Below are 15,470 nucleotides of genomic sequence, written 5' to 3'. Positions count from 1 at the left end.
ATGTTACAGACTTCAAGAAAGAATATAGTAGCTCATTGTTTTGTCCCTACAGGTTCTTATTACACCTTCCACAATTTGCTCTTCTACAGCAGCAAATAAAAGCAATCTAGCCTAAATGCAAATAGCGATGATCTTTATTTCTGAATGTTTTTCTTCCTGCCTTACTCAGAATCAGATGATGAGTATATTTTTCCCCTTTTCAGAATAACTTGACATTTACAGGTACTATCAGTGGAGATGTTTGTGTTTGGAAAGATCATGTGTTGATACGAATTGTGGCCAAAGCTCACAATGGACCTGTTTTCACAATGTATACCACATTAAGAGATGGTTTGATTGTTACAGGAGGCAAAGAAAGGCCGTGAGTCATCTTTTTTCTTTTTTCTGCATGCACTTGTATTCTTTAAAAATGGTTTGGATTCATCCCATTTAACACTAGGCAGCTGAGACATCAAAGCTAGAAGAGTAGTCACTTTCAGATCCCTGAATAGGTGGTAGGAAAAAAAGTAGCCACCACCTCCAAAGTGCAGGTAAGCCCACATGAGCTTCAAGTACCTATTTTTTTCCATTGATTGTAAGAGAGAGAAAGCCTAGAGTCGCTAGGATCCTGACCTGGGTGCTGTGCTTAAGTACCTAAAGTCAAGGGGGATGAATCAGAATCTAAATGCTGTACAAGTAGTTCTTCAGAATTTTAGCTTCTAGATAACAGTCATCCTTCTAAAGCATACATGCAAGCTTCTTCAGGCATTTTATGATAACTTTACATTATTTTGGTTAAAAATAATAGGCAAGTGTAAAATAAATTATGTGAATGAATTAACAATTATATTGCATTATCAATTATACTGCATTATATCAGTCAGGTAATGTTTCTCCAAGTACAAATACACAATTATCAAAGAGATGATACAGTCTTCCCTCCTTAAGCTGAAAAGGCTGAACTATTATAATCAAAAGTGGCCTTGAAATCACCTTGTCATGTTATTAAATGGTTCAATGGTACTTATCACAACAGTATTATTTTTGAGGGAAGGCAAAAACATTTAGTTTGAAATACAGCTTTAAGCATTAAAAAATTACCTAGTCCTTGGTGGGTTACTTCTTTTTCTGAAGTTGAACTGAAGTTGTTAATCCAAGTAATTTGCACAATTGTGATTAAATAAATGAATGATAAATATTAAACAGCATAATGCACAGCTTCTTTTAAAGGAAGGATCTGTTTAGTTATGATGGCAGAGGCAAACTGTCTTCTCTCAAATCGAAGGTACAGCAACATCCTTTTTCTGCGGTTTTAAGCAAAATATCTCTTCAAGTGTTTTGATTTTTTCTTAGCACCTTGTTAATGATAAAAGCAAATAAAGTGCTTCAGCTGTAATACAGTCCATCTGATGGCATGATAGTGCCCCATTTTGCAGGACACAGGCCACTTGCTACCTTTTCCTTAAATAGTCCTTAAAGATCCTGGTTGATATTCAGACCCAGCTGAAAACTTACTTAGTCTGTGCTTGAAATATTTTCTTCTAGTATTTATAAAACATCAGTGTGATTTTATTTGGAGAATGTTCTCTCTGCCACTTAGCTTCAGAGCCTCTAAATAATTAGTATTTGATGTGAAAGAAATAATAATGAATAACAGAAAGAAACAATAATTTGTCTCCTGTGGGAAAATGGAGTATTTCAAGTATACAAAACAAATTCTACATTTAGGAAAATTGCATGTCTGCTTCTGCCTTGGCATTCTTAATGGCAGTTCACCAGCCTCTTTTGATAAAGTCTTTTTGCTGAGTATGATGACCAATCATATGTCAAAACAGTGCTATTGGGAAGCAAAGGATATTGCATTGCAAGGACTAGCAATTTATAATTCATTACAGTTCTTTTAGTAGTAACAGTACAAAAGCAGTAATTGTGATTAAACTTTCTGGAGTTCTTTGTCAGGGTTCGTTCAGTAAACAAAGTTGTAACACTGGCAGCTCAATATTGTGGAACACTATATTTTCTTTTTTGTTGGGGGAGATTCTTTTCTCTTTGAAGACAGACAAAACATGTCCCAGCTCAACTGGAAATGCCAGATTTATAACTGTTCATTAAACATTATCTCCTTTTTAGAAACTTTTTTTATTTCAATGTGTTCTTTACTGAAACACCAGTTCTCTTGAAAGTGAGTGGGAAATACTTAGTGCTTTCATGGTTAATACTTATTGGTTGGGTATCTTGTGCAATTAACATTGTGTGATTTTTCTCCTGTATTTTGTCATTTTTTTCACAGCAGTGAAAAAAGTGAAATTTTCACAAAAGTTAAAATCTTGTCATTTATTTCACAGTAGTAAAATACATATCTTTCCTGTTTCCATCAACTATATTTTTATAATCTCTGCCTGTCTTAATACACACTTAACTGTTTCTTTGACTAGACAGATTCCCTAAGAGCTACTAATTCAGACTAAGCTTAGCAGTGACTATCTTTCAACTTGTTCTGTAAAGTAGTACAAGGAGGACTTTGAATCAGTATTTCTTGCTCACCTAGGAGACTCAGCATATTAACATCACCTGTTCAGTAAAAACAAATGGAATCTTTAACGATTTAGAACATACTAAAATGCCTCGTTTACAATACGTTACATTAAATAATATAGTTGTTTCATACATTAATTGTCTTTTTTATGCCAGCCATTATACTCATGGTTGTTCCTGATTTCTTCATAGTTCAAAGGAAGGAGGAGCAGTTAAGCTATGGGATCAAGAGCTGAAACGATGTCGTGCCTTCAGACTAGAGACAGGACAAATGACGGACTGTGTTCGCTCAGTTTGTAGAGGCAAGGTAAAGAAAGCATCGTGTCTTTAAAATAAAGCTTATAATTTGTGGATTAATCTGTAACATTAAAAATATGATAAATTGTTTCCTCCTCTTATAATTAGTATTTGAAATTAAAGGTTGAGCTAGAGGGTGTCTACAACTGATTTTACAGCAGAAAAAAAACCCCCCTACTTTGGGAGATCTTAGCCTTACTTAGGATAATATTCTGTATATATTTTTATTAAAGACTAACTAAGGATTTCTCTTCTATTTTCTTTTCACACTTCAAATATCTGACTTAAAAGCAATAACTCAACTAGCATCATGATTTATATACAGCTTTGTACTTTAATAAATCATAGAGGAGTTTAAAAAATAAATTATCTTTGTCTATTTGATTATTTGATTTCAGCAAACCTTCTTGACAGAACTATAGCTTTGGATTGTATCTTTATTACTGTTCACCATATGTAGTTTATGTATTATATCAGAGATAATTCTTTCACTGTTGTTCAAGGGGAAGATTCTCGTTGGGACAAGAAATGCCGAAATAATCGAAGTTGGAGAGAAAAATGCTGCATGTAACATTCTAATTAATGGTCATATGGATGGACCAATCTGGGGCCTAGCAACACATCCTTCCAGAGATTTTTTCCTTTCTGCTGCAGAAGATGGCACAGTAAGACTCTGGGATATTGCTGAAAAGGTAGGTTTTGGAGACTAGTTGTTGTTTAGGAAAAAAAAAAAATTCCTAGACTTGTGGTGGTGGTGGTGAGGACTTGAAACTTCTTTTTTAATGTATTCTGAGAATAATCTATCTGATAGTGGCAAACTGTTAGCATAAGGTACTTTCGAAATATGAACAAATAGAAACATTTACTCTTCCGGGTTTTTATTTCTTCACAGAAGATGCTGAACAAAGTCAGCTTAGGACACGCAGCTCGTACTGTTTGTTACAGCCCAGAAGGTGATATGGTAGCTATTGGCATGAAAAATGGAGAATTTATCATCTTGCTTGTGACCTCTCTAAAAATTTGGGGGAAGAAAAGGGACAGAAGATCAGCGATTCAGGATATCAGGTCAGAAAATATAATGCCTTTGTCTATTGTAGTATTCTAGAAATCTGTATTATTTTGATTTTTAAAAATACAATTTTATGTTCTGAGGAGCATTGCAATGATAATTCAGAGAGCTGGAATCAATGAGTGAATTGTGGAGCTTGTGTGATTACTCTGATACCAAGAATAAAAAGGAAGGAGGAGGTACATGAAGATAAGAGATAGCGATCAGTCAAAAACCAGGCAGTACCATAGGGCGAGTGTCAGATGATATTGCCAAGGATTAGTTAAAATGAAGGGTGAATGGGGAAGTAAATGGACAATAGGAAGAGACCATCCTAATCAGGGGGCAGCTGAGAAGGTGTGAAAAAGAGCAAGGTGAGATGATGTGTAGGAGGTAAAATGAGATCAGAAGTTTACAGACTGGATTGTGAGACAAGGAAATGCCTGCCTGTCAGTTTGCTCTTTGTTGTGTTTTGTTAGAAGGGAGTTAGCAGAAGTAAAATTTTGCTTCTGTTCCCTGAGTGGAGGACAAGACTGTTCCTTCTGTGAGATAAATTGATCATGATCGGCTAAGCGAAGCTTCTGGAGAGCAAAGTAGGATGAGTGGGAGAAATATGAGCAAACAGGGACCTTGCTGCAGGAAGGCAGGAGAGCCCTGCCTAGGGATTAGAGGGTTGCTGGAATCAGAAAGCTGTCCAAAGGTATGTCTCGGAGATAATAGAAATGAAGAAACTTCTCTAGTAAGACAAAAGGGGCTGTGAGGAATTTGTTCAGCTCAGGAAGCTACTGAGTTTCGAGACTAGAAAGGAAAACTGGAGGAAAGAAACCACTGTGCAAAAGATACATTGGGTAGACGAAGGGTTTGATTTCACATCTTTTTATTCAGTACATTTCATCTAGAAGGTCTGGCTTTTCTTTATTTACAGCATTTCATTTTTCTAGTTTGTAGCCTTGTAAGTATAGTGTTAAAGTCATCAGGGGCATGTCACAAAGCTGTTAGACCGTTAAGATGGTAATGAGATCAGATAATGAACAGAGTTATTCCAGATATGTTCCCAGTTCACTTATATGTGACAGCTGTACCAAAATTATTGCCACCTTCTACATATACGTTCCCTGAAAATTCTGTTTCAAAAGTTATTTTGCTTAGCAGATGAAATACTCTGCCTCCCTCTTCAGTTCTGGATAGCAGATACTTGAAATGCAAATTTACCCTTGCTTTGCAAATATTAGAATCTGTTGCAAGTGCCAACCTGTGTTCATAAAACCCTTTTATCTGTTCAGGTTTAGCCCAGATTCTCGTTATTTAGCAGTCGGTTCCAGTGAGAATGCAGTGGATTTTTATGATCTGACTTTGGGTCCCACATTAAATCGAGTCAGCTATTGCAAAGATATCCCAAGTTTTGTGATCCAGATGGACTTCTCTGCAGATAGCTGTTATCTCCAGGTATCAGTCATTAATTGCTCAAGATACTGAATGAAAAACATACTCATGATAGATACTCTGCAAGTATTCTGCTTTGACAACTGCTAAGTTTTGTAATGAAATGTTGGAAAAGTAGGTTACTGTCACTAGACTGTTACTTTGTTGTAGTGATAAGTGGATGACGAAAATAGTTATCCTGGATGTTAAATACAAGAAATAAGCATAGAAACAAGAAACAGATTTCAAAATCACTTTAATGTGTCTCCCTGCCTTTTTACCTCTGTGGTGCTGATGGGCTATCTTAGAAGAGGGATGAATACAGTCTGTCATTCTGTAAGCCCCAGACACCCGTGAATTCTTCATATCCCTGACTAGAGTAGTAGCATTACGCATCATTTCAGTGCTAGCCTTTGTGGAGCAGCACCAAAATCATGGTGTTACAGCTCCCTGCCACAGTGCTCAAGGCATTTCTTAAAATCAAAATCAAAATAAAGCAGGCATACTTTGCTTTCTATATTTTGTTCACATCTGAGAGGAGGAATAAGCTTCTTCCACTATAAAATCAACATCTACAGGCTGAGAGGATACCTTTGTGTCAGTTTTAAAGATACGAGTTTATTTTGCCTTATTTATAGACACACACTTATGCTAATACACACAGTATATACAAAGAATTAATATGTGCAGAATGTGAGATGTTTCAATTATTTTTTTATTAATCAGACATTTTAAAATTTAAGATTTCTTACGCTTTCTCACTGTTGCTTTATGCTTGTACAGAATTTTGAGAATCTTCAACTCATTGAGCAAGTTTTATTAATAGCTAAGTTACAGAGTAAAAGATAACTATCACAAAAATGCTTTTCAAAGCTTTAGAGTTGTATTTTCATCTTTTCAAACAAGTTCATGTATTCTAAATTCTCTGTGGTCATCTCAAAGGTCTCTACTGGGTCTTACAAGAGGCAAGTCTATGAAGTGCCTTCAGGAAAACAGCTTGTGGACCAGCCTGTGATTGACAGAATAACATGGGCTACTTGGACAAGGTAAATGATTCACACATTTACACCTGTTAAAACACTTGTAACTTCCAGGAGAAGCACCTACTGTTTAAAAGTGTATTTCATCCCTTCAGTCAGATATTTTCTTTTAACACACCCATCTGCTCTGGCAACAGATCAGGTGAGTACAGTACAGCAAAAGACAGTGCATAGCAGATTCCCTCAGTAGAACATGAGGAGTTTGACCAGTGAGGACATCCAGCAAAACCTGATCTCTCTAATGTGTGCCTTTCTATTTGCTGCGTGTCTCTAGTTTCCTTTGATATATCTCTCGCTGCCTCAGTAGTTTTTCATTGCACTGTGCAAATTACCTGGAATACTGCACTATTTACTTCAAAATAGCAATTTGGGGGTAAGAGTACAGGGAAAATTAAAACATCAAAACACGAAAAGACAACACAAGACTGTGATAATTCAAGTTTTATTTCCAGTATTACACTAATGGTATCTGTATATTAAAGTTGCTATTAATATTTGCGTATTAAAAGGTATACAAAAGTACTTTTAAATACCTTAAAGTTATTATATTTCATTCAAAATAGACTTGGAAATTACGTGAAGAATGATACCATATTTTATTTTTATTTCACATTTAAATGTTTTATTTAATATTCTATGCAAATCTGATTTCCTGTGCCTTATTTCAGGCTCCTTTGCCTGCTTTCAATTATTGTCCTCTGATTAGCACCCTGAGACAAAAATTGAGAATAAATGCTTGAAAATTTTCCACACATGAACCACTTTAAACAATAATAATCCTGACTATTTGCAGCACGTGGCTAAAACTACGACATTTTCAGAGGGCTCTGAAAGACTCATTTTGCTTGCTTTCTGTTTTCTGTTTGGGTAATCCATTTTTGTCACCTCTTTGATACGAAAACAAGAAACCTGTGTTTTCTGACCCAATTCAGTACGTCTGAAGTAAGTCATTCCTTTTTGAATGTAGTGTACTGTGCTGTGATTTGGAGGGAAAGAATCACAGAAAAATTTCCAAACCATTCACCTATTAACAAATAGGTGTTTCTGTGTGTTCTTGGAAGTATGCAAATACATTATAAGCAGAGCTGAATAGAAAGTAACTTTTCACAAGGCTTTGCAAAGGAAATTTTCTATAAGTGTCTGGTTTGGAATCTTAAGACAATTATGTTTCCTGTTTAGGACCATTTTTCTCTCTCTCTCTGATTATAATGATCTTCACTGGACTTAAGGAAACTTTCCATCTAATTGATACGAAAATGTTACAGAATCAACAAAACATAGTTATAATGAGAACACACAAAATTTTATTTTCCAAAAGCTGAAACTTACTTATCTAATGGTTATGCTGTGACATTCTATTTTTAATTGTCCTTTCTGTATTCACTTTGACAAATGCCTCACTGGACAATATTAATACTATTGATTTTACCTCTGCTTCTTAGTGTTGTCATGGGCCACGTTATTTTGGGAATTATATTACTGAATCAGTTTCAGAAGCAATTATGGAATGATACAAAAATTAATTACAGAGTAAAACCTGTATGAGATGTGTATGTGTAAGAACAAAATGTAAAAATTACATCTTTATAAAACCAGTTACAGTATGAGAGCTGCTTACTATTTCCTTATGCTATTTATTTTGCTGTAGTTTCAAAAGAATCTTTTGCTCTTCTGTTTCAGTGTTCTAGGGGATGAAGTAATTGGAATCTGGTCCAGGCATGCTGAAAAAGCTGATGTAAACTGTGCCTGTGTCTCTCACTCGGGAATCAATCTTGTAACAGGCGATGATTTTGGCATGGTCAAACTGTTTGACTTCCCATGTCCTGAAAAATTTGTAAGAACTTGTTTTTGCATTGTTACAACAAGTACTGCTGGTATTATAGTCTTGTATTGTTTCTGTAGAAGACGTATGATGGAAATATTTCTTCCTCTAAATTTGTAGCTTTTTAATGCATCTATGTAACTTTAGCTCTATAGTCTCATAAGCATGCTTCACCTCAAAGTTTTTCTACCATTTTGTCTAATAGCTGTTCCTATAAGCTCTTGTAGGTGTTAATATTGTCTGCCAGTCTGCATTAGCATAGTGCATTCATACTGAAAATCTCAAAGCCCTTAGTTTTATTTATCCACGTCTCCAATCTCCATTTGACAGATGAGGAAGACAGCTGGTAATTTTAGTCCCATCTGTGTATTTCCATGGATGAAGAGTTTACAGATTTTTCGCTAACACTAGCACAGTTAATTTTCAGGATTTGGGACTGCACAGTGTAAACTGCTTACACACTTTCAACGAAAATAATTTTTTTCAGTGTTAGGAATTTTACACAAAATTTACAGGTTAATCACATGACAAGATATATTTCATTTTATTGTGTTAGCTTGAGCATTGTTCCCAATATGCAGGTGCTGTCTCATTTGGTGACAATTTAATCCGCATCACAGCTCAATAGTAGTTCTCCTTCAGGAGATCTTTCACGTTTGAAAACCTATATAACATTCTGAATTATATAAATACGTGATGCAATAAAAAGGTAGATAAAAACACGCATGCCTTGTTTGATTTAGGACACAGAGTATTTAGACTGTCTCATTTTATTGTTGGGTTTTGGGGTTTTTTTCAGGCAAAACACAAACGATTTTTAGGTCACTCTGCCCACTTAACTAATATTCGATTTACAAGTGGAGATAGATACGTGGTCAGTGCTGGAGGGGATGACTGCAGGTATGTATCCTTTCCATTATTGTCAAAAAGTACACAGCAGTGGACATGGACAGTCCGTAACAGTATAAAGCTCAAGTTCAGAGTCTTCATCTTTTTATCTGTGTGCTTGCTTTTCTGTTTGTATATAAAGAAACGGATATTTGCAACAAAATAAATAGCCCAGATGTTAATATCAACAGTTAAGATTTAATAAATTAAAATATGTTTACATCTGTATTCAGAGTATCATACTTTCAACTGATATTTTTCTTTTGACTGTATTAGCCATTTCTTTTAACAATATTGTAGTCTTTTGTATCTCATATTTAATATGTTTTTGATAACACAGCTTATTTGTTTGGAAATGTGTGCATATGCCTCATTGAGAGAGACATGGGAGACTTGCAAAGAGGACACTGCATGAAGTACCAGGGATGAAATACCCAGGATTGCAATGTGACATTCTACTGTGCCCTGCATGCATAAGAAATGGTGCTGATCCAAGACACAGAGCAATCTGTCTCTGAAAGACAAGTATCTAGAGTCTGTCAGAAAGATGGACTGTCACAAATATGCTGAGGCCATTAGATTTGCTTCAGTATCGGATAATCCGGGTTTGTATTTCACTCACTGCCAGATGTTGAAAATGAAATACATGGATAAAAGGAAAAAGTGAATTGTTAATCAATGTACAGTTCCACAGTAAGATCCTGGGGTTTTAATCAAGAGATGTTATTTCTGACCTAGTGCTGTACATTGATCTATTTTCAGCATGAATGTTTCTCCTTTAAGTTTTGGGGTCTGAATATCATCAAAAAAAAGAATATTCTGTATTTTATTACTGAAAAAACCCATATATTAACTCTTAAATATATAGTATTTTAATAAATGTTTAATTATTATAATGGAAATGATATTTCTATGAATGGTCGAAAGGAAACATCATCTCATGAAGCAGAAAATAAGAGAGCTGATTCCTTAGGACTTAGAAATATTTCTGTATTTAGAGGCCTGGGTCACAGTCATGTCTGGTGAAAGCCATTGGATATGCATGATCTTCATGGCTAATTTAGTGTTTTTGTTGCACTTAAACATTAAATTAGTTCTGTGAGCAAAAATAGATTTGCTCACTTTGCGAGTGCCTTGCCCACAACCTAAAAGTCTAACTCCAATTTTTGCCTTGTGAATAAAAGTATTCTCAGTGGAAGAGAGATTATTGCTGTGTTACTTGACTGGGCTGTTAGCCTCTCTGCTGGAAATGTGGACTAGGGTGAGGATTTTATAGTCTTCATAATTGATAAAGCTTGGGATGTCACCAGTTGCAAAAATAGAATTTCATAGCAATATGGATTGATTTTATTTTCTCAGCATCATAGGGGGGATTCAGAGAGAATATAAACTTTCCAAACATTATATTTTGTACATTTGAACTTTTTAACAGAGTTAGGACTAGCTGGGAGAGGTCTCTGCTCAGATTTCTCTCCCAGTTGTAAAAAATATCCAATCATACGCTTCTTTAAATGGACCTGCTGTCACCTCTAGCATAAGTGCATTTATTCTATCCTGCAACATAACTGAGAGACTAAGTTGAAAAAACATTTCAGTGATAATGAAAACCTGAACAAAGCTGTTTTGGGTACAAGTGAGGAAGATTTAATCAGCTGTTTGTCTAGATCATGTCATAGAGATGCATTACAGACTGAACCTGATTTTTGATCAGTGCAGTTAATTTTCATGCAACATACAAGGGAACAGAAGTCACTAATTATCAGCACTACTCTCATAATGACATTCTGCTGTGAATGTCGTGTGCTTTTTCTCTGTGTAAGCCAGTATTGCTTTAACAATGGCATTTGTTTAGGTCAGTCAGTAGGCTTTGATATTATTCACGGCAGCAACCTCTTGCATTCTCTTACGCCAGATAAAAGTAAAAACAAAATAAACCTCATCTCTTTTTGTAAGCATCTTGCGTGCATGGTGGTTATAGAGGGAATGGGAGGGCTTGCATATAGAAGAGAAGGGGAAGAAAAGTTAATGAGCCAGACTTCAGTGCTCTCCTAGGTCCACAAATGCTTGTTATGTGCTATACAAAGCTAGTTACCCAATGGTCTTAGAGAATATATTTTTTATATCGAGCTATAACAATATTTATTTTACAGAAGTTGATGAACTAAACAATTATCAGGTTTCTGGGCATGATGGTTCTTAGCAAAGTCTTGCCAGTCATGCAGCTGCTCTTTCTACAGGGACAAAAACTCTGTAGATTTGGTCATAAGTGTACAGGGAGATCTTGCTCCTAACGTGTTTGACTTTAGGGGAATTGCATATGAGAATTGAGATTAGACCTGATCTGTCTCATAACCTTGTTGCCTGCCTGCCTGTTTTATATGAAAATTAGTATCTGGCATTTAAATCTTACCTATGCCAGAGAAGTCAGTTGCAGTGTCCTATTCTATAGCTGTGATTCTATCCCTTATTAAACACATCTGTGCAGGACTTCTTGACTTGAAGTAAGATTTGTCCTGCCTCTATTTTAAAGTTGCCTTTCATCAGTTCAAGTTGGATGGCTGTTAAGAGCTCCCTCATAGTCTGTCCTACTCAGACTGCCAGATCAAAGTCCCAATTTTTCTGCCTCTGAGTTTTCCCCTCAAAATCCTAGGCTCAGGGTCTCCCAGCCTCATGATCTTCTGTAGGCCTTCACCCAATGAAAGAGGTATGTGGACTATCAAGGGGTTTGTTCCTCGGATCTCCGTCACTGGTCATGTCCTCTTCTCCTCCTTCTCCCCCCTCCCTTCATTAATGCTGTGCCTCTCCACTGATAATTTGTCCATTGGTGCTTTTGTCCTGAGGAATCTCAAATGCCATGCCAGCAGTGAAGTACCAGCGAGAAGCTGACGGGCGAATTGCAGCAGGGCTGCCCGCAGCGGTGCTAGGCTGATAGCTGAAGTGCAGAAGTCTGAGCCTCCAGTTCTCCCTGCTTCTTCACTCTCTTCCGAACCTCACCACTACTGTAAAGGGCTGGGATGGGAGCTGGAGGCTGAGGAGCTCTTTAAAAACAAAACTGCCATCCTCGTTCCTCCTATTGCAGCCAGTATCGGTAGCTAGTGTTTTCCCTGGCAAACTGCTCAGTGGTTGGCCAGGTAAAATAGGGTCAGCCAGCTGGGAACGTTCATGAATGTTGAGGAGAGGAGTGAGTAGAGCCTCAGTTGCAGCTTTCTTCCTGAGGACAATTTGGAGCACATTTTGTACGACAAGCTGGGATTCTCTGCTGAAGAGAACAGCTGGCTATAAGCATGGTTAAAGATGGCAGCTTTGTGGGTTTTTTGGTCTTTTTGTCTGTGATGGTGCTTGTTACTGTGCCTCATTTGCTGTTTACATTAAATGCTACTCGAGTAACTTGCTAATTGTTGCCACGCATGCTTGAAGCACACGTATACAGGAACGGGCTGCCTGTTTCAGTAGGCAGTGGGAGCTCATGACTGATTGCTCAGCAGAAAAGTCAGGATGAAATAACCCCATAGGATAGGTCAGGGAAGAAGCTGGAATGTGGAGGGACTAGTGACAGCCTTTTATTTGGAAGCATTAGAGAGAAGAAATGTGGGCAGGAAGGTTCTCTCTGAAGCTGGAGAAAGCCTTTTCTGTGATTATACAGCACCCAGGAAGGGGAGGCAAAAGTTTTTTGTGTAATTTAATCACTTATAGTGGATGATTTTGTTCTCTAGCTTAATTGTCTTTCTAACTCTTTTTCTGGCTACAGCAAACATACATCTTTGGGATCTTTAAAGTCAGCAATATTTTTTGTAATAAAAGAAATAAACTAGAGAACTGATTCAATAACAGCAAAATGACATTTCACTTAAAAAAATAAATGTGCCCTTGAAAGCTATATAAGTGTGCTTAGAAAAAAGAGAAGGAGAGAAAGAAAATCCAGCTCCTGGGAGCAAACAAAAATTATAAACAAACATATTTAGAACTGAAAATTGCTATAGTGCAGGAACTGAGGAACACAGTTGAGATTAAGTCAGGGAGAACAAATCAGCCAAATGTATTGAATCATTTAGACTTGAAATCTTAATTTTTTTTATTCTTAAGGAGGCAGTCGTATATGACTTTCTGATTTTGATAGGGAAGGCAAGAGATGGTGTAAAAGTAAAGATAAACCATTTCAGGAAATTAAGGCTACTTTATCACTTGTTGACAGTCAAAGGAAAGCACGCATTCAGAGTAACTTCTGACTTTGCTCAGTATCAGGGTTTCAGTATCAGCAAGGGTCATTTCAGAGTAAGTCTGAACTTCATACAAGTCGGGTTAATGCTGACCTGCAATTGTACCATCAGAAAGCAGACACATTGCAGACAAGTTATCTCCTGGATCTAGAAACTAGATCAAAATAAAGGACTTCAATACCAAGAGCAGGACTTTGATAGCATTCAGGAGTGACTTAGTTTAAAACCGTGATCCACTTCTCTCAGCTGCTGCCTAAACTCCACTATTTGACTTGCAGGTTTGCCAAGGCAAACAGTGCCCTTCTTCAACAAGCCCTGAGCGTCTGCCTGCGCAGTACCTCACCTGCTTTCTGGATTGCACCAAACAGTGCTCAAGGCTCCACTTGCACATGGATTTCACTCTAGGCCTATGCAGTAGAGTCCCTTATTGGACTTGCTGTGCATGGTATAGTAGTGTGACAAGCAAAGGATCTTGGTTTCAGATACAATTCTTACATGGACAAGGTGACGTGTTTCCCTATTTCATTATCAGTGTCACAGATGTGACAAGCCTTAAAGATTTTTTTTTTTTTTCCTAATTCTATTAGCATAAATTATAGATAAATGTCGTCAGTGTTTTGGACAAAGTGAATCATCCTGTAGACTCTACAGAAAGGGAAGTAAGATTGCAAGTCACAAAATAAATTACCACATCAGTGATTTTAACATCACTAGCTGTACTGTATTTGCATACTCTTTTGTTCTCCTGGTTTTGTTTTGCTTCCTTGCAATCTGCTCTGTTTTACTAAAGTTTATAGCACCATTCAGTTTTTGCTCATGTGGATAGATGCCAAAGCCTGCTGTGCGTTCTTTATACCAGTCACTGTGGTGTGGTTACACCAAGCCTGTTTCTTTGGTTGTCTCCAGATTCAGCAAAGATTCTGCTCTTCAGTTAGCTTTGACTTCAGACCTAAACTCTGCATATCTCATTTCAGAAAAAAAAGAATAGTTTTAGGTGTATAATACACATAAAAGCCACAGTAGCTTTCCTTGCCAAAATCATTCATAAGTAACTAAAAATTATTAGGTGGGTTTGGTGGGGGGTTTTCTCTGGTCTGCTTGATGCTAGAACAGGTAACCACTTGACATCCCCTTCTCAGATTACCAACAGCATACCAGTCATAACCTTGATCTGGTTTTTTTGTTGACTGTTAAACCAGCAATCCAACCAATTCACTTTTTCTTTGGGAAAAGAAAAAAGAAAAAAGAAGAAAAAAAAGGCATGGAACATGTGTTCTCTTTTCCCCCCTACGGTAAAACAAAATAACAACAAGAAAGTGTAAGGTCTGAGCATGGTGACGACAGCCAGTTCTCGTAATTTCCACTTCTTTTTGAAATTATGGAACATAACAAACAGTAACAGAAAACCACTAAATATAAACCCAGAGAAAAGGAGAAAGAAAGGAAAACAAAGGAAAACAGGAAGGAATGCTCATAAATGGGCAAAGGCAGGACCAAAGAACCAACATGGGGGGCGTGGGTGGGGAGTCGTATCACTTTCTGGCAAACATCTTGTTTCAAATCAAAGTATTCTGTGGCTGGTTGCGGAGTTTAAGGACTGGAGAGCAGTAGAGCTCTCAAGGAAAGGCTGCAGGCAACATCGTTTGCTGTGGTTTTGGGAAGATGCAGCTGCTCCCATTCATTGCTCTTTCCACTCCCATACCTACGGGACAACTATATAGTGCAGCAGCTAACACAGACTAACCACTGTTCCAGTGTATGCACGTTGGTAACAAAGAAATACTGTAAATATAAAAATGCTATGTCGTACTGAGAGCTCAGGTAAAAGAGTTTAAGGATGTATTTTAAAATGCTACTTACCTTTCCCACATAAACCAAACATGGATCGTTTTAATAGGTCTCTTCTGATTTATCCGTATTTTAGTTTCCTGTGCACCTGGGCTTAAATGTGTTCTTTAAACAAAAAATACTAAACCAAAGAAATACTACACTTTAGAAAACTCTTCAGAACCAAGCTGTATCAACTACTGCCTCTTTAATTTCTTTCCTATGGAAACATTAATCACCAGTTCTTGGTTCTGTTCCCAGACATGCACAACATTCTTCACTGTGAGGGTGGTGAGACACCGGCACAGGTTGCTCAGAGAAGCTGTGGCTGCCCCATCCCTGGCAGTGTTCAAGGCCAGGCTGGATGGGGCTCTGAGCAACCTGGTCTAGTGGAA

At 37.1% G+C, this 15,470-nt stretch overlaps 1 protein-coding gene across 6 annotated transcripts in view; it reads left to right on the top strand.

The window, feature by feature from the left end:
- EML5 (EMAP like 5) overlaps positions 1-15,142 on the top strand; it is a 119,088-nt gene extending 103,946 nt beyond the window's left edge. For 4 of the 6 annotated variants that reach the window (XM_052782942.1, XM_052782940.1, XM_052782941.1 and 1 more), the window contains 9 exons: positions 204-361; positions 2,707-2,821; positions 3,315-3,503; positions 3,704-3,876; positions 5,143-5,305; positions 6,224-6,327; positions 8,002-8,155; positions 8,943-9,043; positions 9,372-15,142. In XM_052782942.1, coding sequence (XP_052638902.1) covers positions 204-361; positions 2,707-2,821; positions 3,315-3,503; positions 3,704-3,876; positions 5,143-5,305; positions 6,224-6,327; positions 8,002-8,155; positions 8,943-9,043; positions 9,372-9,408 — 1,194 coding nt within the window. In that variant the 3' untranslated portion in view covers positions 9,409-15,142. Of the gene's footprint in view, positions 1-203; positions 362-2,706; positions 2,822-3,314; positions 3,504-3,703; positions 3,877-5,142; positions 5,306-6,223; positions 6,328-8,001; positions 8,156-8,942; positions 9,044-9,371 lie in introns of those variants that run through there. The other 2 variants (XM_052782939.1, XR_008234541.1) reach the window with 2 other exon arrangements.
- The last annotated feature ends 328 nt before the right edge of the window (positions 15,143-15,470 follow it).

Source organism: Harpia harpyja, chromosome 3 (assembly GCF_026419915.1).
Source record: "Harpia harpyja isolate bHarHar1 chromosome 3, bHarHar1 primary haplotype, whole genome shotgun sequence".
Lineage (NCBI taxonomy): Eukaryota > Metazoa > Chordata > Aves > Accipitriformes > Accipitridae > Harpia > Harpia harpyja.
Note: the sequence above shows the minus strand (reverse complement) of the source record. Positions and strands in the feature narration are given on the sequence as shown.